The 21294-nt window shown below is 41.5% G+C and overlaps 1 protein-coding gene across 1 annotated transcript in view; it reads left to right on the forward strand.

Moving 5' to 3' along the window:
- The window catches only part of ncor1 (nuclear receptor corepressor 1), a 413945-nt gene that overhangs the window by 238492 nt on the left and 154159 nt on the right, over positions 1 to 21294 (forward strand). The window contains exons 17-19 of the mRNA XM_043713232.1: positions 5883 to 6025; positions 8480 to 8612; positions 11189 to 11702. Coding sequence (XP_043569167.1) covers positions 5883 to 6025; positions 8480 to 8612; positions 11189 to 11702 — 790 coding nt within the window. The remainder of the gene's footprint in view (positions 1 to 5882; positions 6026 to 8479; positions 8613 to 11188; positions 11703 to 21294) is intronic.

Raw genomic sequence — 21294 nt, forward strand, 5'->3', positions numbered from 1 at the left:
TCTCGGATACATCTGATCAGGTCCTGGGGATTTATCCACCTTTACCCGTTTCAAGACATCCAGCACTTCCTCCTCTGTAATCTGGACATTTTGCAAGATGTCACCATCTATTTCCCTACACTCTATATCTTCCATATCCATTTCCACAGTAAATACTGATGCATAATATTCATTTAGTATCTTCCCCCATTTTCTGTGGCTCCACACAAAGGACCTATTTGAGGGGCCCTATTCTCTCCCTAGTTACGCTTTTGACCTCCATATATTTGTAAAAACCCTTTGGATTCTCCTTAATTCTATTTGCCAAAGCTACCTCATGTCCCCGTTTTGCCCTCCTGATTTCCCTCTTAAGTATACTCCTACTTCCTTTATACTCTTCTAAGGATTCACTCGATCTATCCTGTCTATACCTGACACATGCTTCCTTCTTTTGCTTAACCAAACCCTCAATTTCTTTAATCGTCCAGCATTCCCTATCCCTACCAGCCTTTCCTTTCACCCTGACAGGAATATACTTTCTCTGGATTCTCATTATCTCATTTCTGAATACTTCCCATTTTCCAGCCGTCCCTTTACCTGCGAACATCTGCCTCCAATCAGCTTTTGAAAGTTCTTGCCTATTAGCATCAAAATTGGCCTTTCTCCAATTTAGGACTTCAACTTTTAGATCTGGTCTATCCTTTTCCATCACTATTTTAAAACGAATAGAATTATGGTCACTGGCCCCAAAGTGCTCCCCCACTGCCACCTGAGTCACCTGCCCTGCCTTATTTCCCAAGAGTTGGTCAATTTTTGCACCTTCTCTAGCATGTACATCCACATCCTGAATCAGAAAATTGTCTTGTACACACTTAAGAAATTCCTCTCCATCTAAACCTTTAATACTATGACAGTTCCAGTCGATGTTTGGAAAGTTAAAATCCCCTACCATAATTACCCTATTATTCTTGCAGATAACTGAGATCTCTTTACAAGTTTGTTTCTCAATTTCCTCTGACTACTAGGGGGTCTATAATACAATTCCAATAAGGTGATCATCCCTTTCTTATTTTTCAGTTCCACCCAAATAACCTCCCTGGGTGTATTTCCGGGAATATCCTCCCTCAGCACAGCTGTAACGCTATCCCTTATCAAAAATGTCACTCCCCCTCCTCTCTTGCCTCCCTTTCAATTCTTCCTGTAGCATTTTTATCCTGGAACATTAAGCTGCCAGTCCTGCCCATCCCTGAGCTATGTTTCTGTAATTGCTATGATATCCCAGTCCCATGTTCCTAACCATGCCCTGAGTTCATCTGCCTTCCCTGTTTGGCCCCTTGCATTGAATTTCTTTCTGATCCTTAATCAGCCTTTTTCACGTTACTATTTATGTGCTTACAGATCATTTCAGAACACTGCTTAAACCGGCTGCCAGTATTTTCTCTTAATTTCTCTGTGCTTCCCTTATTTGTTTTTTTAACCTGCCCTTCTGAACTTAGTGTATTCCTTTTGGTTCTCAATTTTATTTTCTACCTGGCACCAGCTCTAACCCCACATTTGATTCTTTATCTTAATTTCTACTCCTTTTTTATCCAGCTAGCCCATTGTTCAGTTACTGTTTTTCCCAACAATCTCTCGTTCTCGTAAATCATGCCTAACTCTGTTCTTGCACCATTGAGGTCCACTCTCTACCATTGGATTTTTCTCTCCCTGGATTGTTGCATGTCATTCCCAATCACTATGCTGAACCTGACTTTATAATGATTTTTCAAGGAGGTGACAAAGGTGATAGATACGGATAGAGCAGTGGATGTTGTTTACATGGATTTTAGTAAAAGTCCCTCATGGTAAGCTCATTCAGAAGATTAAGATGCATAGGATCCAAAGTGATTTGGCTGTGTGGATTCAGAATTGACTTGCCCTTGGAAGGTAGAAGGTAGTGATGGAAGGTTGTTTTTCAAGCTGGGTGTCCATAACTAGTGCTGTTCCGCAGAGATCCATACTGGAACCTCTGCTGTTTGTGATATATATTATATATATAAAAATATAAATGATAAGGATGAAAATGTAGATGGGTGTGTTGGTAAGATTGCAGATGACACAACGATTGGTGGAGTTGTGGATTGTGTCTTAGGTTGTCAAAGGATACAGCGAGATATAAATCAGTTTCAGATATGGATGGAGAAATGGCAAATGGAGTTTAATCCTGGTAAGTGTGAGGTGCTGCACTTTGGTAGATCAAATGTTAGGTTAAATTATACAGTTAATGACAGGACCCTGAACAGCATTGCTAAACAGATAGATTTTGGGGTTCAAGTCCATGGCTCCCTGAAAGTGGCGATGTAAGTATATAGGGTGGTGAAGAAGGAATATGGCATGCTTGCCTTCATTGGTCGGGGAATTGAGTCCAAGAGTCAGGATATCATCTTGCAGCTTTATAAGACTTTGGTTAGGCCACATTTGAAGTCCTGCGTTGAATTCTGGTTGCCGCATTATAGGAAGGATGTGGTAAGCTTTGGAGAGGGTGCAGAAGAGGTTTACCAGGATATGCTGCCTGGATTAAAGAGTATGAGCTATAAGGAGAGGCTAGAAAAACTCTGGTTGTTTTCTCTGGAGTGACGAAGGCTGAGAGCAGACTTGATAGAAATCTATAAAATTGTGAGATGCATAGATAAGATTGATAGTCAGAATCTTTTTCCCAGACTTGAAAGGAGGTGAGGGAGGGGGGGAAAATTCAAGGGAGATGTGAGGGACACTTTTTTGCACAGTGTGGGAGGAGTCTGGAACACGTTGCCAGGGGTTGTGGTGGAGGTAGATACGAAAGGGGAGTTTAAGAAACTTTTAGATAAGCACATGAATATGCAGGAAATGGAGGGATATGAACCAAGGGCAGGTAGAAGGGGTTAGTCTAATTTGTCGTCATGTTAGGTACAACATCATGTGCCCAAGGGTCCTTGACCTATGTTCTAATGATCATGATCACTGATACTTGATCTACTTGCCCATCTAATTTCCAGGACTAAGTCCAACGAGCTGTCTGTTTTCTTGCGTGCAATTCAGGAATACTTGCTCCTTGCTACCATCTACATTAAATAATTCTAATCTACATTGGGTAATTGAAAGCTCCCATTATAACTGCTTTGTAACGTACACGTTTCTAGCTGTAGATTTGTTTTTCTATATCCTTTCTACTCGTCAGTGATATATAGACTATACTTAGCAATGTAATTGTATCCCTTTTGTTCCTTGGCTGAAGCCAACTTTTCCCTTTCATTATCATTCACTCCAGTTTTCTTGGGAATCCGAGGTGCCGTACTCTGTGTGATGCTGCTTTGATATTAAGGATAGTCACTTTTGTCTCACCTTTGAGATTCATTGCTTTATTCCATTTCTGAGCAATGGTTATATTGAGGTGAGGAGCTGAGTGGCCTTGCTGAACAGAAAATATATCCATCAATGCGTAGGGAATTGGTGAACAAATTCCATTTTGTCACATGTTGATGACATCTTCTGGGCAGTAATTTGCTGAGTTGGATTTGCCTGGCTTTCTGTGGACAAGATATACCTGGGTGATTTCCCATATTGCCAAGTAGATGGGAGCATTGTAGCTATAGTGGAACAGCTGGACTGGAATCATAGTTCTGAGGAATGGTCACCGAACCCAAAATGTTAACTTAGACTTCTCTTCAAAGGTGCTGCCAGACCTGCTGCCATTTTCTAGCAACTTTTTGTACCAGCCTTCAGCTACTTTACCACAATGAGACCCAGGTCTAGTTGCACCTCACCTTTTCCGAAACTACCAATATTCAGACAATATTCTATCTTCCTGTTTTTGCAACCAAAGTGGTTAAACTCACATTTATCCACATTAGAGTGGGACACGAGGCTGCCCTGGTGCTGGGGAATGGGGCAAAAGACTGTGCGGTTACTGTGACCTGCGGTGTCGCTCCAAATCAGGATCAATGTTAAACTAAACTGCTGGCTGCTATGTACTGAAACCTCTGCATTCTTCACCGTCAACTTCTATAATAGACATTAGATAGTGTTGGGCTTATTTGCTATTGAGATCTGTAATGATCCCAGATAACTGTAACTCTCAACACATCAGATCCCAGAATGAAACCTGAGTTGATAGATCAGAAGTACAGTTTTGCAGTTGGTTGCCTTGTCAGTTAACCACTCAATGCATTCACATGAGGCTGTCAATGACCTTTAACAAAAGGGCACCAGTTCATTGTGGAAAAGAAAAAAATAAAGTAAGTTCTCCCTTCTCAGATAAGGAGACCAAAACAGCCCAAAATGTTCCAGGTGTGGTCTCTAAAAGGCTCTGTACGATTGCAACAAGATATCCCTGCTCCTATACGCTAATTCGCTCGCTTTGCAGGCTAATATACCATTGACTGTTGCACCCATTTGCGTACTTCAGTGACTGATGTACAAGGACACCAGATCTCTTTGCACCTCCTGCTTTCCCAATTTATAGCCATTAACCTACCTGTCTGTTTTGACTCCCAAGTGGATAATCATGTATTTATTCACATTATTTTTCATCTAGTTTGCATTTACCCACTCACCGAATTTGTTCAAATCACATTGAACCATCCTCCTCGCAGTTCATCCTCCCACCCAGTTTTGTGTCTTTTGCGAACTTGGAGATGTTGCATTTAGTTCCCTCATCTAAATTATGATTGTATTGTGTCAATAGCTGAGGGTCCAAGTACTGATGCTTGTTGTACCCCACTAGTGACTGAAGAAGGGCTTATGCCCGAAACGTCAATTCTCCTGTTCCCTGGATGCTGCCTAACCTGCTGCGCTTTTCCAGCAACACATTTTCAGCTCTGATCTCCAGCATCTGCAGACCTCACTTTCCCCTCTGCAGAAGTCCCTGTTAAAAGGAAAAGAGGTAAATAAACAACCTTCTGATGCCTTGAAGGAGGGGTTCCTCAACTAATAATCAAAAAACAAAGAATTGGAGTGTTCACAACCTCTTGTTATCAGCAGTCGAATGGAATTGAAAGGAGCCAAATGAAAACATACATGTTCACTTACTGGGTCAAAATCCTGAAATGTCCTCTCTATCAGCAATGTGGGTGTAAACTATATCTGTAGGCTGGACTGGTGCCACAAGTGTGTTTCTCTGATTTGTTTTAATTTATCTATAATCTTGGAGTGTGTGTGTCGGAATTTCAAAAAAAGCGGTAGAGTTTATGTTATAAATGAGCAATTCATGTTTCCTTTTTGCCATTTAGTTCAAAACAACTTACGTGCAGTTAATAATTACTTTTTAATATACATGCACACATGTAAGTCTATGGGGTGAATTTGCATTTGCAGAATTGTCATTGCAAATACATTCCATTCTGTTCAAAAAGCGCACAATCTGCAGGCAGTCAATGCAAACAGTCAATCCATGTAACATTTTATAAATTTCTACTTTGAAATACAGCCAGTCTGGCTCAAGATACAGACAGACTCTAACCTCACCCCTTTAATGCATTATCTGAGCTGAGATGTCACTTTTTTTAATAAAACCTAAAGTTATCTGGAGAATGTGACTTGAATGAAGTTCTGGGATTTATGTATTAATGAACAGAAAACTGCAGCCCATTCTAAAAGATGAAAGACTGAACAGCAATCTATGTTTGTTCAGTGTATCATTTCAATTGCATTCAGATCTTTTGCTATGAATTCTATGTCTTACGATCCTGCTCCACAGCTACCTGATGAAAGAGTAGCGCTCTGAAAATTAGTACTTCCAAATCAACTGTTGGACTATAACCTGGTGTTGTATGGTTTTTACCTTGTTCTAAAATGAGTCAGCTTGGAATAAGAATTACTCTTTTTGTGCTATATAGTTCTGTAATTTATTAAGATTTAGCTCATGTTTCTTTGTGTCTTTACTTTAGGACTCGTGGAACACGGGCGGAACTGGGCAGCCATTGCAAAGATGGTGGGCACCAAAAGTGAAGCACAGTGCAAGAATTTCTATTTCAATTACAAGAGGCGGCACAACCTGGACATGCTATTGCAGCAGCACAAACTTAGAGTGGTGAGTCAGTGTTACATGGGTGTTTTCCCTCACAGAATTCTAGAAATGGGGGGAATTGGTTCAGATTAATGTCGCAATCCCTATAAAGACTGATAGATATCTTGTTAAAACAATTTGAATATACAGCTAATAGCTGAAAGCATCATAAGAAAAGATTTCACTTAATAACACTTATTCTCCAACAAATTAATAAGACAAACATTAATTCTTAAATATTATTTGAAGGCAACTTGTAATTTAGTCTACAGACAAAAATAAACTCCTTTTATACTTAACACACACAAGCTATTCACTTAGATATTTTCTTTATACCAAACAGTCCGAAATTGCAAAGGGTCACTGGAATCGACACGTTAACACTGTTTCTTTCTCTACGGGTTTCTCCAGCACTTACTGTTTTAGTCCTCGGCTGAATTGAGCTTTCAGTGGGTTTGGATTTCCCCATTTAATCAAGTCGTAGTTTAGAGTGAGCATCTCCAGGTGCTTCCCTTAATTTTTAGAGAGGTCCTTAATCCACTACCAGCTGTAAACTGTGTTCTCATATTTCTTCCTGTCTGACCACACCAAGATAATTTTTCTGGAATCCTTAGATGCCTGCTGGGTGTCTCGCTTCAGCCAAAGACAGACTTCCTCCTACACCACTATGGTAGTTTGGAAAGCCATATAGCTTGTTCTGTCTGCTGACCATACAGTCATCCTCTGCATCCTTCCCCAAGGTAAAGAATAGGGAGAGAGTGGAGTTGAACACGTGGCTGCAAGGCTGGTGTAGGAGGGAGGGCTTCAGCTAGGTTAGAAGTTCGGCACAACATCGTGGGCCGAAGGGCCTGTTCTGTGCTGTATTGTTCTATGTTCTATGTTCTATGTAACATGAAACAGATGGGCCATGACCCTAGGTCGCAGTGCTAAATAGCTATCCTTGGCCTCAGCTCTCTTTCACCTCAGAGATACATGAATAATTTACAGCATGTTTTGAACTCAGACTGCTGCCATTGTCACAATACAGTAATGAGAACCTTACTCCATTACTCCAGTAACACAGTCTGGAACTCCCTTTGAGCTTTAGTCACTAGGACTATTGTCAAGAGTGTGGTGCTGGAAAAGCACAGCAGGTCAGGCAGCATCTGAGAAGCAGGAGAGTTGACATTTCATCAGGAATTGTAGGCCTATTGTCAGGCAGACTTAAGAACAGGTCACACGATTCTAATCACTTTACCTTATATTTAAAGAGACAGCTCCAAGTCGTCATTTTGTATGCCTCATGTTGGTAACAGTAAGGTATTGTCAATTTAAGACACATGAGGAACTTCTTCTTTGAGGATTGTGGATCTCTAGAATTCACGATCTGAGGATACTGAGTCATTGAATCTATTCAAGTTAAGAATGGACAGATTTTTGAACTACTGAAGAGTTGATTGTAGGAAGCAAGTAGGGAAGTAAAGCTGAGGCGAAGATCAAATCAGCTGTGATCCTATTGAATGGCTACTGCTGCTTGTTATCTTATGCAACTCACATTGGAGTGGACAAACTGGAAAAATCCTTCATCTCATACTAAGTGCAAGTTGTTGAAGAAACCTGTTTTGAAGAGTAGGCATGGTATTGAAGAAGGGTGGTGTTGTTATCATATCACTGAATTAGCTCTAACTGCCCACTGTGCAACTAGGGATGAGCAATAAATATTGGCCGAGTCACAGTATATGAAGAAATATTTAAAAAGCCATATATTCCAGGCTGTAACGTTCCTTGATTTTTGATACTCAAATTGATGAAAGATGCTGATGTAAGTGTTTCGAGCATTCCTCTTCAAATGGTAATTTATGCTGTTTCTATTTGTTCTTGGATTGAAAGAGTCACTGAGAAGCCCAGCATTTACTGCCCATTCCTAATTTCCCTGAAGTTGGTGAGCTGTCTTCTTGAGCCATTGCAGTCCAGGTTGTGTAGGTATACTCCTAAGGCTGTTGCAGAGGTACCTCTAAGACTTGGTCCCAGTAGCAGTGAAAGGACATGATATAGTTCCATGCTTGGGTAAGGTGTGGTCAGTTGGTGCTTGGTTTCCTATGAAGGTGATAGAAGCTTTGGGTTTGGAAGGTGTTGTTGGAAAACCCAGAGACTGCTAGATTTTTGTGAATAATATATATTGAGGAATAAGGGGTAAGGGCACAAAGGCCAGAGATCAGCCATGATCTCATCGAATGGCAGCGCAGGCTCAAGGAGCTAAGTGATCTACTCTCGTCCCTACTGTCTTTCCTCCCTTGGCAATGCCAAGACATGTACAGCCATGGACCAAGCGCTGGAAAGCAAGATTAGAATTGTGAGGTGGTGGTTTTTGTCCAGTGCAGGCTCATTGTGCTAAAGGGTCTTTTTATGTATGACTTCAATCTTGTCTTGTGAGAGTGAGGTCATGGATATAGAGTTAAGTCGTTCCCAGGATTTTTTTCATATTATCTTTCTCCTCAGCAACAGATGTCACGGAGATCTCGTGAGGACCGGGAAGTGTCTCAATGCGAAAGCATTGCTTCAACTGTGTCTGCTCAAGAAGATGAGGACAATGAAGTGTCCAATGAGGAGGAGAATCCAGAGGACAGTGAAGGTATAAAGGAATAAGTGTCATTGTGTGTTGGCATTGTTAATATTTGTTTGAATAAGTTTAAAACTCTGTAGAGGCCTGGGATTTGGGCTGGGAAGTGAGAGGAAGAATCCAGTCCTGTTGAAAGGACCGTATCCCCATTTTTATGTCTGCACTAAGTCGAATACACTATCTATTATTGTCTATATTGCAAAATAATACTTAGCTCACACTCATCTATATAGCATAATGATGATTTGGCATCTGCTGGACCTATTCTGTTTGATTTTAATTAGCTTCAACCAATATTTCTGTTACTGAACCAGGCTTTGATCTGTGATTACATATTCTGTAGAAAAACATTGGTTCAGAAAAGATTCCTGTGTCGTGATGGTATTAGAGTCATAGAATCCTACAGCACAGAGACAGGCCCTTTGATCCAAACTGGTCCATGCCAACCAAGATGTTGATCTACGCTAACCACATTTCCCTGCACTTGGGCCCATATCTTTCTAATCCTTTCCTATCCATAGTTAAAAATCACACAACACCAGGTTATAGTCCAACAGGTTTAATTGGAAGCACACTAGCTTTCGGAGCGTTGGACAATAACCTGGTGTTGTGTGATTTTTAACTTTGTACACCCCAGTCCAACGCCGGCATCTCTGAATCTTTCCTATCCATGTATTTGTCCAAATGCCTTTTAAATGTTGTTAATGTACTGCCTCAACCACTTCTACTGACAGCCCATTCCATATGCGTACCACCTTCTGTGCAAAAAAACATTTGCCCTTCAGGTTCCCTTTTATTCTTTCCCCTCTAACCTTAAACTGATGCACTCTAGTCCTCGATTCCCCAACCCTGAGGAAAAGTCTGAGTGCATTCACCCTATTCGTGCCTCTCATGATCTTAGATACTTCTGTATGATCCCTCCCTCAATCTCCTATGCTCTGAAGAAAAGATTCCTAGCTTGTCCAACCTCTCCCTATAACTCAGACCCTTGGGTCCAGGCACCATTCTTGTAAATTTCTTCTGCATTCTTTCCAGTTTAATAACATCCTTCCTGTAGCAAGGTGACCAAAACTGAACTTGTTGTGTTAAAAAAGTTAATGGTTTATTTACACAAAGCGCATGTTCACAAGGCTTTTGTGAAGCAATCTGTGCTAATTTATCAACCTACAGATCAGTTGCATGAAGTCGAAACACACTCACGTGCCTCCCTGAATAATCTCCAAGTAGAGCAGTTGTCTATTTGTCGAATCTGATTGTAAAAGGTGGTCTTGGAAGAAATTTATATTTTGTAAATGTGCTAGCAAGAATGATGATTTAAGTAGACACACTGTATCCATTAGAGTTCAGCATGTTATCATGCACACATGCTAAAGCTTAAAAGTGAATAATTTTTGGTGACACTCGATCCCAGAAACCTACTGTCCAGTTCTGTTTGTGGGATAATTTAGGTCTTTATCTTATACATCCTGTAGTAACTCAGAATTGATAGCACAATTTGTGCATACTTGGATTAATTGTATAAATGACTGTTCATTAGATGTTCATTTTCTACACATGCCTGGAAAAGAATTTGAGTTTATAACGTGTTTTCGTGAGTTTTGAGAAGATTTGTAGCTCAGGTTGAGGTTTTGGATGTAGATTTGCTTGCTGAGCTTGAAGGTTCATTTCCAGACGTTTCGTCACCATACTAGGTAACATCTTCAGTGGGCCTCAGGCAAAGCACTGCTGAAAATTCCTGCTTTCTATTTATATGTTTGGGTTTATTTGGGTTGGTGATGTTATTTCCTCGTGGTGAAGTCACTTCCGGTTCCTTTTCTCAGGGGATGGTAGATGGGGTCTAACTCGGCGTGTTTGTTGATAGAGTTCCAGTTGGAATGCCATACTTCTAGGAATTCTCGTGTGTCTCTCTGTTTGGCTCGTCCTAGGATGGATGTGTTGTCCCAGCGAAAGTGAAGTAAGGCCGAAAGTAAGGCCAAACTAATGTCATTTACAAAATACCATGCAAGAACTGCAACAAATACTACAGTGGACAAACAGGTAGAAAACTAGCCATCAGGATACATGAATATCAACTAACCACACAACAACATGGCCCTCTCTCACTAGTATCCTTACATACGGATGAGGAAAAACACCACTTCGATTGGGACAACATATCCATCCTAAGACAACCCAAACAGGCAAGCATGAGAATTCCTAGAAGCATGGCATTCCAATCGGAACTCTACCAACAAACACATCGAGTTAGACCCATCTACTGACCCATCCCTGAGAAAAGGAACCGGAAGTGACCTAACCACCGGAAATAACATCACCACAGGAAATGACACTATCAACCCAAAGAAACCCAAACATATAAATAGAAAGCAGGAATTTTCAGCAGTGCTTTGCCTGAGGCCCACTGAACATGTTACCTAGTAGGGTGATGAAACATCTGGAAACGAACCTTCAAGCTCATTGAGCAAACCTACATCAATTATCATGTGTTTGTTTCAAATTTGCATAACTTGTGCTTTACTTTTTGTTCCTTCATAATTCTTGTCCCAAAATTTAATTGTGACAGATGAATGTAAATTCTTTATTCCCAGGAGCTGAGAACAGCTCAGATACTGAAAGTGCACCTTCACCATCACCTGTAGATACAGGCAAGTCAAGCAAAGAAAGTACAGAGATGAACAAGTTAACTGAAGAAGGGCTCAATCCCACAAGCAGAAGTTCTCCAATTATTCCACCTGTCTCACCAGCACAAGCTGCTGCTTTGCCTGAACTGCAGGTTAAACAAGAAATGAACTTAGGCTTTGAGGAGTCAATGGAGGAGCAGAGGGGCTCTGAAGCTGAAGTAAAGCCTATGTTTGAGCCTCAGGTGAAACCCAAAACTGAACCTGTGGATGTGGATATGAAACCAGAAGAAAATCTGCAAGTTAAAGTGGAGGTGGATGCCAAAGACAAAGAGTTTGAGAAGGCCAGGCAACAGGAAACAGTGGCATCAGAGCTACTTGATCTGCCACAGCCTGGATCACAGGTGGAATCTCATTCAGACAATGATTCAAGCGCAACTTGCAGTGCTGATGAAGTGGAAGATGGGGAGCCTGAAAGGCAAAGGTAGGTCCACTCTGTTTGTTAAGGGGACTGACATTACAGAAAGTTATTTTGTTAGCAGGGTCAGTAATTTGTAATTTTTATGGATAAAATGAATGGGATAAGAATCCAGTAACATGCAGAAAGAGTTTTTAAAACAGGAGTGGTTAAGATTTGGAATCCCTTCTATTGGACAGTGGATATAGATTCAACAGTGCCTTCTAAAAGAAATTGACTAAATGTCTATAGGATTAAAATTGATAGGAATGTTGGGAAAGAGTGGAGAGTAGGGCTTAACAGGATTCTCTTCACAAAAGCTGACAACTAATGTCCACCAACTATCCTGTACAAGACTATGAATTATACAATGTGATTTTTCGGTTTTATAGAAATTCGAATAAGTTAGTCAAGTACAATTAATCTTTAACAATTCTATGCTAACTTTTATTTGTTCCCAATCTTTCTAAATGCTAATTAATTTTGGCTCTGTTTATTGTTTCTAATGGTTTCCCCACTACTGCCATAAGACGAATTGGCTTGTAGTCATTAGGTTGGGTGTGGTAGTCAAGTTCAGAAGAACATAGCTGCCAAGCTGGGTCTGAGGCAGATAATGAGAGAGCCAACACGAGGAAAAAATTGACTTGACTTTGTGCTCATCACCTGCCTGTTGCAGATATGGTATGGTATTCTTGCGACACGGAGGTCAAACTCCTCTGTTAATTAAAACCAAACACCCAGAAAAACTCACCTCGCCTTGTAATATGTTAAAATGTGAGTGAGTGAGACAGACTTTCTCATTTCCACTGTGTAAAGAAAATAATTTCTGTTCCTAACTCTAATAGGGAACACTAAACAAAAACTATTCACAAATCCAAGCCCCACTTTTTCTTAACTACTTACTATCTGACTCCGACACTGACTCTTACTCTATAAAAATGCTGTTCCAAAAACACACACATTAAATAGACAATAGGTGCAGGAGTCGGCCATTCAGCCCTTCGAGCCTGCACCGCCATTCAATATAATCATGGCTGATCATTCCTAATCAGTATCCTGTTCCTGCCTTATCTCCATAACCCTTGATTCCACTATCTTTGAGAGCTCTACCCAACTCTTTCTTAAATAAATCCAGAGAGTGGGCCTCCACTGCCCTCTGGGGCAGAGCATTCCACACATTGCATTAACTTAATCTGAAGTCCACACAGTCTGTTTTCTCCACTTTCTTCAGTCTTCTCTCTCAACTCCCTGGGTCGTCATTTTCTTTTAAACTGCAATTATGTTTTATATGAAAAGATACCTTTTGATAGAAAGTGCTTTCTAATTTCTTTGAGAGCAAGTTATTAGTTGGGCAGTTAGCTCTCTGGCTCTACGGCAGTTGCTCTGTTGATTGATGGTAGTTACTCTCCCTCTAATTTTCAAAATACTAGGTTTATATCCCCATAACACATTAAATTCTTATAATTTGATTGGTTTCCAGGTGTCAAAACAAAATTCAAATTCCATTGGCTTCCGGTATCCTGGGCATAACTTCAACTAATTGGTTAAATTCGAATTGTTGTCAAAACAACAACCAAAACTCAGGTATCCATTTAACAGCCAATTGTTACATTTGGAACTGCCTGATCTTTAGCTGGCAGCTGTGGCTGTACTTTAAATTCAGAAAAGCACTTTGTATCTTAAAGTGACCATACATGCTTTTGACTTTGTAACAGTATGGCATGCACCTCTCTGACCTTGTGAAGATTAAATCCCATCTTCATGCTAACGACACTCTTCCTCTAAATGGAATTGATTCAAAACTGATCTAGCAGTTCAATGTTGGCCATCTCTGGGGTGTTTGGATCATAATCAACAGAAAACTTGTATTCCACCACAATGTGTAACCTCATGAACACATGCATTCAGATCAAGCCAGGGGATAGATTTAATGTGGAGTGTGGCTACAGAAACCAGAAACAGTCTGAAATTTATCTAAAATCATGTATCAACCTGGTGAAGTGACTGTATAGGGCTATATTTTTCCAAAGTCTGGAAGCAGCATGTTAACACAGCTAAGAAATCACACAAGCAACTGAGTAAGTATGAATGCCAAAGTCCTGCCACATTCTGTCATGAATGGTGTTGGACAATTGAATAACTAATGGGAGAAGTTAGTTTCATGAATAACATCACCACTAGCAATCCTCAGAGCAGGAATAAATGAGTGTAAGAGCTTCGAGTCAGTGTGCCAAGCGTATGATCCGTCTTGGCTTCTGACTTCACCAATGCCAGACTGCAGCCTATTCAACTTTTCCATGTGATATCAAAAAAAAGCATAGCATATTGGATATGAAAAACTTGATATTTGACCCAATAACTTTTCAGCATGTGCCCCATACTTACCACCATGACCAGCGACAACATTGACAACTACTTGACAGACTGAAACATTGTCTGGTCAATTGGTCAATTACCATCCTTTGCTTGGAGATGCCGGTGTTGGACTGAGGTGTACAAAGTTAAAAATCACACAACACCAGGTGATCACCTGATGAAGGAGCGTCACTCCGAAAGCTAGTGTGCTTCCACTTAAATCTGTTGGACTATAACGTGGTGTTGTGTGATTTTTAACTTTTTACACTCCTTTGCTGTATTCTCAATTATCAGCAAAGTGATGGAATGTGTTTTCAAAGGTGCTAACTGTAACCTGTTCACTGTTATTCAGTTTGGCTTTTGCCTGCTCTGCTTCTGGCTTCATTACAGCATTAGTCCAAACACAAACAAAAGGTATGAACAATTACCATTAAGCGTAAGGGGGAAACTGGTCCATTAGTTTTTGAACATCAGTTGTCTGAGCCTTATTACATCGCTTCAGAATTTTTGCAGCACAGCATCTAAGGCCTAAAACATTTTAATCTGCTAAATCAATGATCGATCTCCTATCTAACTCATTTGAACCAATGCCTTACTATTTGAGGATAACAAAGATATTTCAATCTCAGATTTAAAATGTTCAATTAATCTAGCATCATCAAGCTTCTTTAATGATCCATTAAATAATTCAATTTTCGATTCGAATTGAAATAAAATTGGATCCAAGTTTTAAGTTTATCTTTTCATGGTTTATGAGGTAGTCAAAAACTGAATGGCCTGAAGGTAGATAAATAACCTTGATCAGATGGACTGCATGCCAGAGTTGTAAGGGAGGTAGCTGAAGAGATAATGGAGTGTTAGTGGTAAAATTTCAGGAATCACTTGAGTCGCGGGGTCCCAGAAGACTGGAAAATTGCTAACATGACACTCTTGTTTAAAAAGAGGGTTAGACAAAAGATGGAAAATTACAGACCAATTAGCCTAACCTCGGTCGTGGGTAAGATACTGGAATCCATTGTGAAGGATGAGATTTCTGAATACTTAGAAGTGTGTGGTAAAATAGGGCAAAATCCACATGGTTTCATCAAGGGGACGTCACGCCTGATAAATCTGCTGGAATTCTTTTGAGCAGTAACGAGCAGGTTAAACCAAGGAGATCCAATGGATGTTATCTATCTGGACTTCAAGAAGGTCTTTGACAAGGTGCCGCACAGGAAGCTACTGAATAAGATAAGGGCCCGTGGTGCTAGAGGCAAGATGCTAGCATGGATAGAAGCCTGGCTATCTGGCATAAAGTGGAGATAAAAGGGTCTTTCTCAGGATGGCAGGCGGTGTTCTGCTAGGCTTAGTGTTGGGATCACAACTTTTCACTTTATGTATTAGTGATCTAGATCAAAGTTATTTTCATTAGTAAAAAAGCGATAGAGGGGTGTCCTGGCAAAATCAGGAAGGGTATACAGAGGGTAGATAGAGATAAGCTTTTTCCCAATGTGAAGGATTCAATAAAGGGAGGACACGCTTTCAAGGTGAGAGGTGAAATGTTTAAGTGGAATACACGCGGCAAGTACTTTACACAGAAGGTGGTAGGTGCCTGGAAGGCGTTGCCAACAGAGGTAGTAGAGGTCGATTCATTTAAGATGTTCTCGACAGATGCATGAGTAGGTGGGGAGCAGAGGGATGCAGATGTTCAGGACTTGGGTGACAGGTTTAGACAGTGGACTTGAATCAGGTCAGGATTGGAGTGCTGGAGGGCCTCTTCCTGTGCTGTACATTTTCTTTGTTCTTTCGTCTTTGATTGTGTCAATGTGAGTGGGTGTATGGATGTGTTTTTGTTCGACTGTAACTGTCCATTACTGAGTGCAAAATTGCGTTTGTATGTGTTGGTTGTATTAGTTTGCTGATCGATGCCTATGTGTATCTCTGTCTACATCGCTGTCCACCGAGGTGCTCTGTACTAAAAATATTTTTTCTCTTGTTTTTCGCGTCAATACACTGAAACTGGGGTCAAAACCCCTCTCTCTTCTTCTCTCCGTTTGTCATTTCTGTGATAAGAGCTATGCAACTCCGCCCTCTTCTCGCCTCCCATACCACTGCACAATTGGTAGATACTGCTCCTCGAAAGTATAGCAGTTACTCTGACACATGACACATATGTTTGGTTCTTTAAATAGTATCTTTGGAAGCACAGGACAGTTTCATCCGATACGTAGCGATGTTGTTCCTGAAATATTACTACCACCATCGGAGCTGTCTGGACATTTCAATCCTTCCTCAAATTTGAAAGACTACATTGCAAACACTACAATTTAAAGAATGTTGAATAAAATTCATCTCACATTTTTGCTAAAGCATTCACTCGGAGTTGCCCTGATGCAACTGCTTTCGAAATACGCTTTAATGTGTACACCCCGTGTCAGAGATAATGACAAATCATTTCCACGTTGCAGAGGGAACACAGATATTTATGTACATTAACATTTTCAACTTTAAGAGGCCTCAGTCCAATTACAATCCTCTGCATAAATGGCCCTCTGTGGTCCTTTGAATATGTTATATAACTAACAATTTCAGCAGATCTGACAATGCCTTTATTTCACATCCTTGTGATTGGATCCTCTATATCCTACTCCATTAATATTGCCGGGTTACCATGTACTGTACCATGTTGGTGAATACCGACTGTCTGAGCAGCAGACACGCTCTCTTTATTCAGAAGCAGTCAGTCATTTACATCGTCTTCAGTTCTCCACGTAGAAAGAAAGGATTATCTGCCGGACAAACGTCATCCCCTTGATACACGGTTCAAAATACCCCCAAACCACTGCCCACCGCGATGTGTCCTGAGTACAGTGGGTTCGCTGGGAACATCAGGGAACAAATCATTGGGGACATGGAGCAACACTTCCGATGTTTGAATCAGTATGAGTGCACAATTTATCACGAAGTCCAGTAATCTCTCTCCATTTATGTAATATACAGCCATGTATTCTTCCTGAAAGAAAAATAAATTACTGTTTCACGGTTGCCCATGTTATATTCCCGCAGCCAAATTGTTGTCTACTTTTTATCCAAAAAAAGATTCTCTGATTCCACTTGATAACTTAATTTCCTGCCTCACCCAAGTAAGAGGGCATTTGTTGCACTTACCTAAACCGTTGATGTTGGATTCAAAGAGTTGAGGTCCCTGCATTGGTCACAGTGCTACTGCAGTTGTTAATTTACTTAAACTGATAAAGATAGATTTTTCACAAATCTCTCCTTGGTCCCGGCTCAGCAACCAGTTCTCCTGGTATTCCTGTGTAGCAAATTTGAGAGTCTGAGAGTTCCCTTTCATTTCTTGTGTAACAGTCATGAGAGCTTAAAAGATTTGCTCACTTCCCAAGTAAGACTCGAATGACCGAATGGCCTCATTTTGCTCCTGTTTAAAACGCGTTTTTGGGCTGAATAGACTGCTTCAGTATTTGTCTCGTTGTGAATGGTGCTGAATCTTTGGAACCATCAGTGAATAGCCCACTTTTCACTTTTGAAGATGGCGTGGAAAGCAGTAGGTGCCCACTATCAGGCGATTTTCTTGACCATCTGTGATCTGTCACTGTGAGTTTTTCCGGGTTCTGGAATCAATATTTGGGAATTCCAGGGGAACTCTCCCTGACTGCATCCCACCACTGATGGGTCACTCCTGCCGGTGGAGCGGTTTAGCCCGCAGGAATGGTGATGGGTCTTCAGGAAACCTTACCCATCAGGTCTGATCTGTGAGTATATCGGTGTCAGACTGTTTCCTGTCCGAGTCAATATGAGGGATAAAGATGACAATGGCGCAGAAACTAATGTGCTAAAAAGCTGAATGAAAGGCACTCTATCTGATTGCGCGTTTTATTCTCAAAACAGATTGAGAAAATCAATGCATACATTGAGGGAAATTGATTTAATTTAATGACATTAGAGAGACATGACTGCAGGGTTACCGATATTGGGAATTAAATATCCAGAACACTTTACACCTGGGAGCGCTAGTCAGAACTGGGAGGAAATAGCGGAATAAGGGATAACATCTATATTTTCATGAAAGATAATCTTATGTCAAATTTTGAGCTATTATCTTTAGCTTATTCGTTTCGTGTACGAAGTGCCAGTTGAGCTGAGCTTGGAGAAAATTCCCACCGTGAGGCTGAGTGGGTCTCACCTAACTGGATGGGGAGAAGGGCCTCTTTTTTATGTGTTTTTTATATTTTTATGACTCCATCACATTCTATGTCTAACATTCCCCTGAACATTCCACAACCAACATTTCCCGGAACATCCTATACCCAACATTCTCCTGGAACTTTCCGTACACGACTTTGCCTGGAACACTCTAAATGCAACATTCTACGGAAATTCTGTCCCTGATATTATCTGTGAACGGCCAGCCTTCAGTCAATTGAACAGAAGATATGATTCCGAGTGAATGAGAGAAGAAGACACTGTTCCGAAGTCCCCTCGGGCAGTAAAATAAGTGAATTGTTTCCCTGCATATACATTTATTTCCGAAACAGGATCGATCACAATTCAGAACACAACACAAAAATCTCCAAACTCCGTTTGTCTTCAGGGAACTGGAAGGTAATCCTTCAGGACAGTATTGTTTTCACGCTCCATAGTGGGAGAAGGAAAGAAGTGACCTGTATCTGCTCTCCAGTGATTGAGAGTGTGTGAATGTTCTCTACACTTTCTGTTCTTATGGATATGTCTCTGTCTGTTTGGGGTGCTTGTGTTTTCTGACGTATTTTTGTCAATAACTGAGAGCATCCCATTTGCTACTTCAGCTTCAATTATATCAATAACTCTTTGCATACAGTGACACATTTGAAAATCTCACTGGGTTCTCAATCAAACTGATAACTTTGACTCCAGGCTTGATGTATAACGCGTTCGTTGTCCTTCCTCACAGTTAATGTAGTGACGATCTATGTCCTGCTTTATAAAGATTGTGGATTGTCTCCATGTGTCCGACGTTACCTGGAGGCCATGGCAGTGGCGGATCTACTGGTCATTATCCTCGACCTGATATTGAGACACACTCCCATTGTTTACCGGGAGCAGTTTTATTTCCTTTGGGACATCCCTGTGTGTAATGTTCACGCCGTCCTGCTTTATGCAGCCACTGACTGTTCTGTCTGGTTCACCGTCACTTTCACCTTTGATCGGTTTGTGGCCATTTATTGCCAGAGTCTGAAAGTGAAATATTGCAATGAAAAAACGGCGGCTGTGGTTCTGGGAGTAATTACTGTGCTGAGCTGTTTAAAGGACATTTTCTGGTATTTTACGCTCAGACCTTGGTATCAGCTGGGGAACGACCCCTGGTTTTGCGTGGTAACAAACCTTGTTCAATTCTCCCATGGCTGGGTCACAATCGAGTTCCTCCATCACATAATGACCCCCACTGTACCTTTTCTCCTGGTTCTGCTGCTCAATGTTATCACCGTCAGACACATTTTGGTGAGCAGCAGAGCCCGCAGGAGACTCCGGGCTCACACCGAGGGGGCCGCTCAGTCTGACACAGAAATGAGAAATCGAAAAAAATCCATCGTTTTACTGTGTGCGATTTCGGCCAATTTCATCCTGTTATGGTCAACGTTAATGGTGTTTTCGATATGGAAACGAATGTGGTATATAGTGGATAACCTTGCGCCTTTAGATGACTTTGTGCAGGAACTGGGCTTCATGCTGCAGCTCCTCAGTTGCTGCACAAACACTGCGATCTATGCCGTGACCCAGACTAAGTTCAAGCAGCAACTGAAGAATGTGTTGAAATATCTCTTTACCCAAATTCATCAGTCAATCAAATTCATTCATTAATCCAATCCATCCGGGATTTTCTCATTTCATTTCAGTGCTTCAGCAATGAAGCACCTGTTGCTATGGTATCAGACTGAGGGTAGCGCTGTTTTGTCCAATCTTATTCCACAGGGGATTGCAGGGAGACATTATAATGTTTCTCTCAACTCAGTGGCCAGTGAGAAAAGGCAACATCCCACTGACTGTATCAAATACTTTGTAAATAATAAAAAAGTTCATTAAAAATTGCCGAGCAGAAGAGTGAATTGTATTGTTGTCTGTCTTTGTGTTGAAGAAGCTGATCTGGAGAGAAATAGACTTAGCCCCAAGTCCAAATACTCAGGGAAGGAAAGGGAATCGGTGCCTGATCTCAGGAATTCGCTTTAAGTCACTATGCCCTTGCTTTCGCCGGTGACCCCCAATCAGATTTTGCCTTCAGCAGAATTCATATCTCTACCCCTTTTTTCCATCTCCACTCAACTGCATCCATCTCTCCCATTATCCATCTCTCGCTACCTCCATCATGTGCTCCCCTTTCTCCCCATTCACCCCATTCTCTTTCACTCCCCCCCATTTCCTCTCCCCTCTCATTCTCCTCTTTCGCTCCCTCCCTTCCTCCACATATTCTCTCTTTTTCGTCCCCTCCCCTTCACTCAATCTTTCTATCACCCTCCCTTTTATTCTCTATCTTCCCAAATCTCTCTGTCTCTCATCACCTCACGCTCTACCTGCCTCCACACTTCCTTCTCACCCTACCTTCCTCTGTTACACTCCTGTTCTTTCTGTGTCTCTCCCGTGTTCCTGTCTCTCCATTATTTCCTCACTCCTCCAAACCTGCCAGATCTCTCGATTCTCCCTTCCCCAGCCTCTCAGCCCACTCCACTTCAATGTGTCAGATGGAGAGCGTAGGAGGAGCGGGAGAGTGTGTCAAATAGAGTTTGAGGGAGAGGAGAGAGTTTCAGTGAGAGGGAATAGGACGGATGAAAGAGAGAGTGGGAATGGGGGAGAGTGAGGGGCATTGAAAGAGAGACGGGGTAGAAAGATGGGTGGGGGAGACAGAGGTGGACGGTGTAGAGACAAGGTATTGAAGGGTGTAGAGAGAAAGAGAGAGCATGGGAGGAGTGTACGGAGACAATGGGAAGGGGTGAGAGCGGCGAGAGATGGAGAGAGGGGAGAGAGAGGGCCACAGAGATTGGGAAGGGGTAGAGAGAGTGGGACAGGGTAGAGAGAGATGGAGATGGTGAGAGAGGAAGCGGGGGAGGGGAGAGAGACAGAGGGAGATGGAGAGTCGGGGTGTGCAGAGAGACTGTGTTGAAGGGGTCATTGAGAGAGGGAGAAGTTTTGGGACGTGTGTAGACAGAGAGTGAGAGGGAGACGCCTCAGAGTGAGAAAAAAAGTGGGTGTAGGGAGCAAGAATAAGAAGAGGGCAGAGAGGGCGAGAGAGATA

Source organism: Chiloscyllium plagiosum, chromosome 23, assembly GCF_004010195.1.
Source record: "Chiloscyllium plagiosum isolate BGI_BamShark_2017 chromosome 23, ASM401019v2, whole genome shotgun sequence".
In the NCBI taxonomy this organism is placed as follows: domain Eukaryota; kingdom Metazoa; phylum Chordata; class Chondrichthyes; order Orectolobiformes; family Hemiscylliidae; genus Chiloscyllium; species Chiloscyllium plagiosum.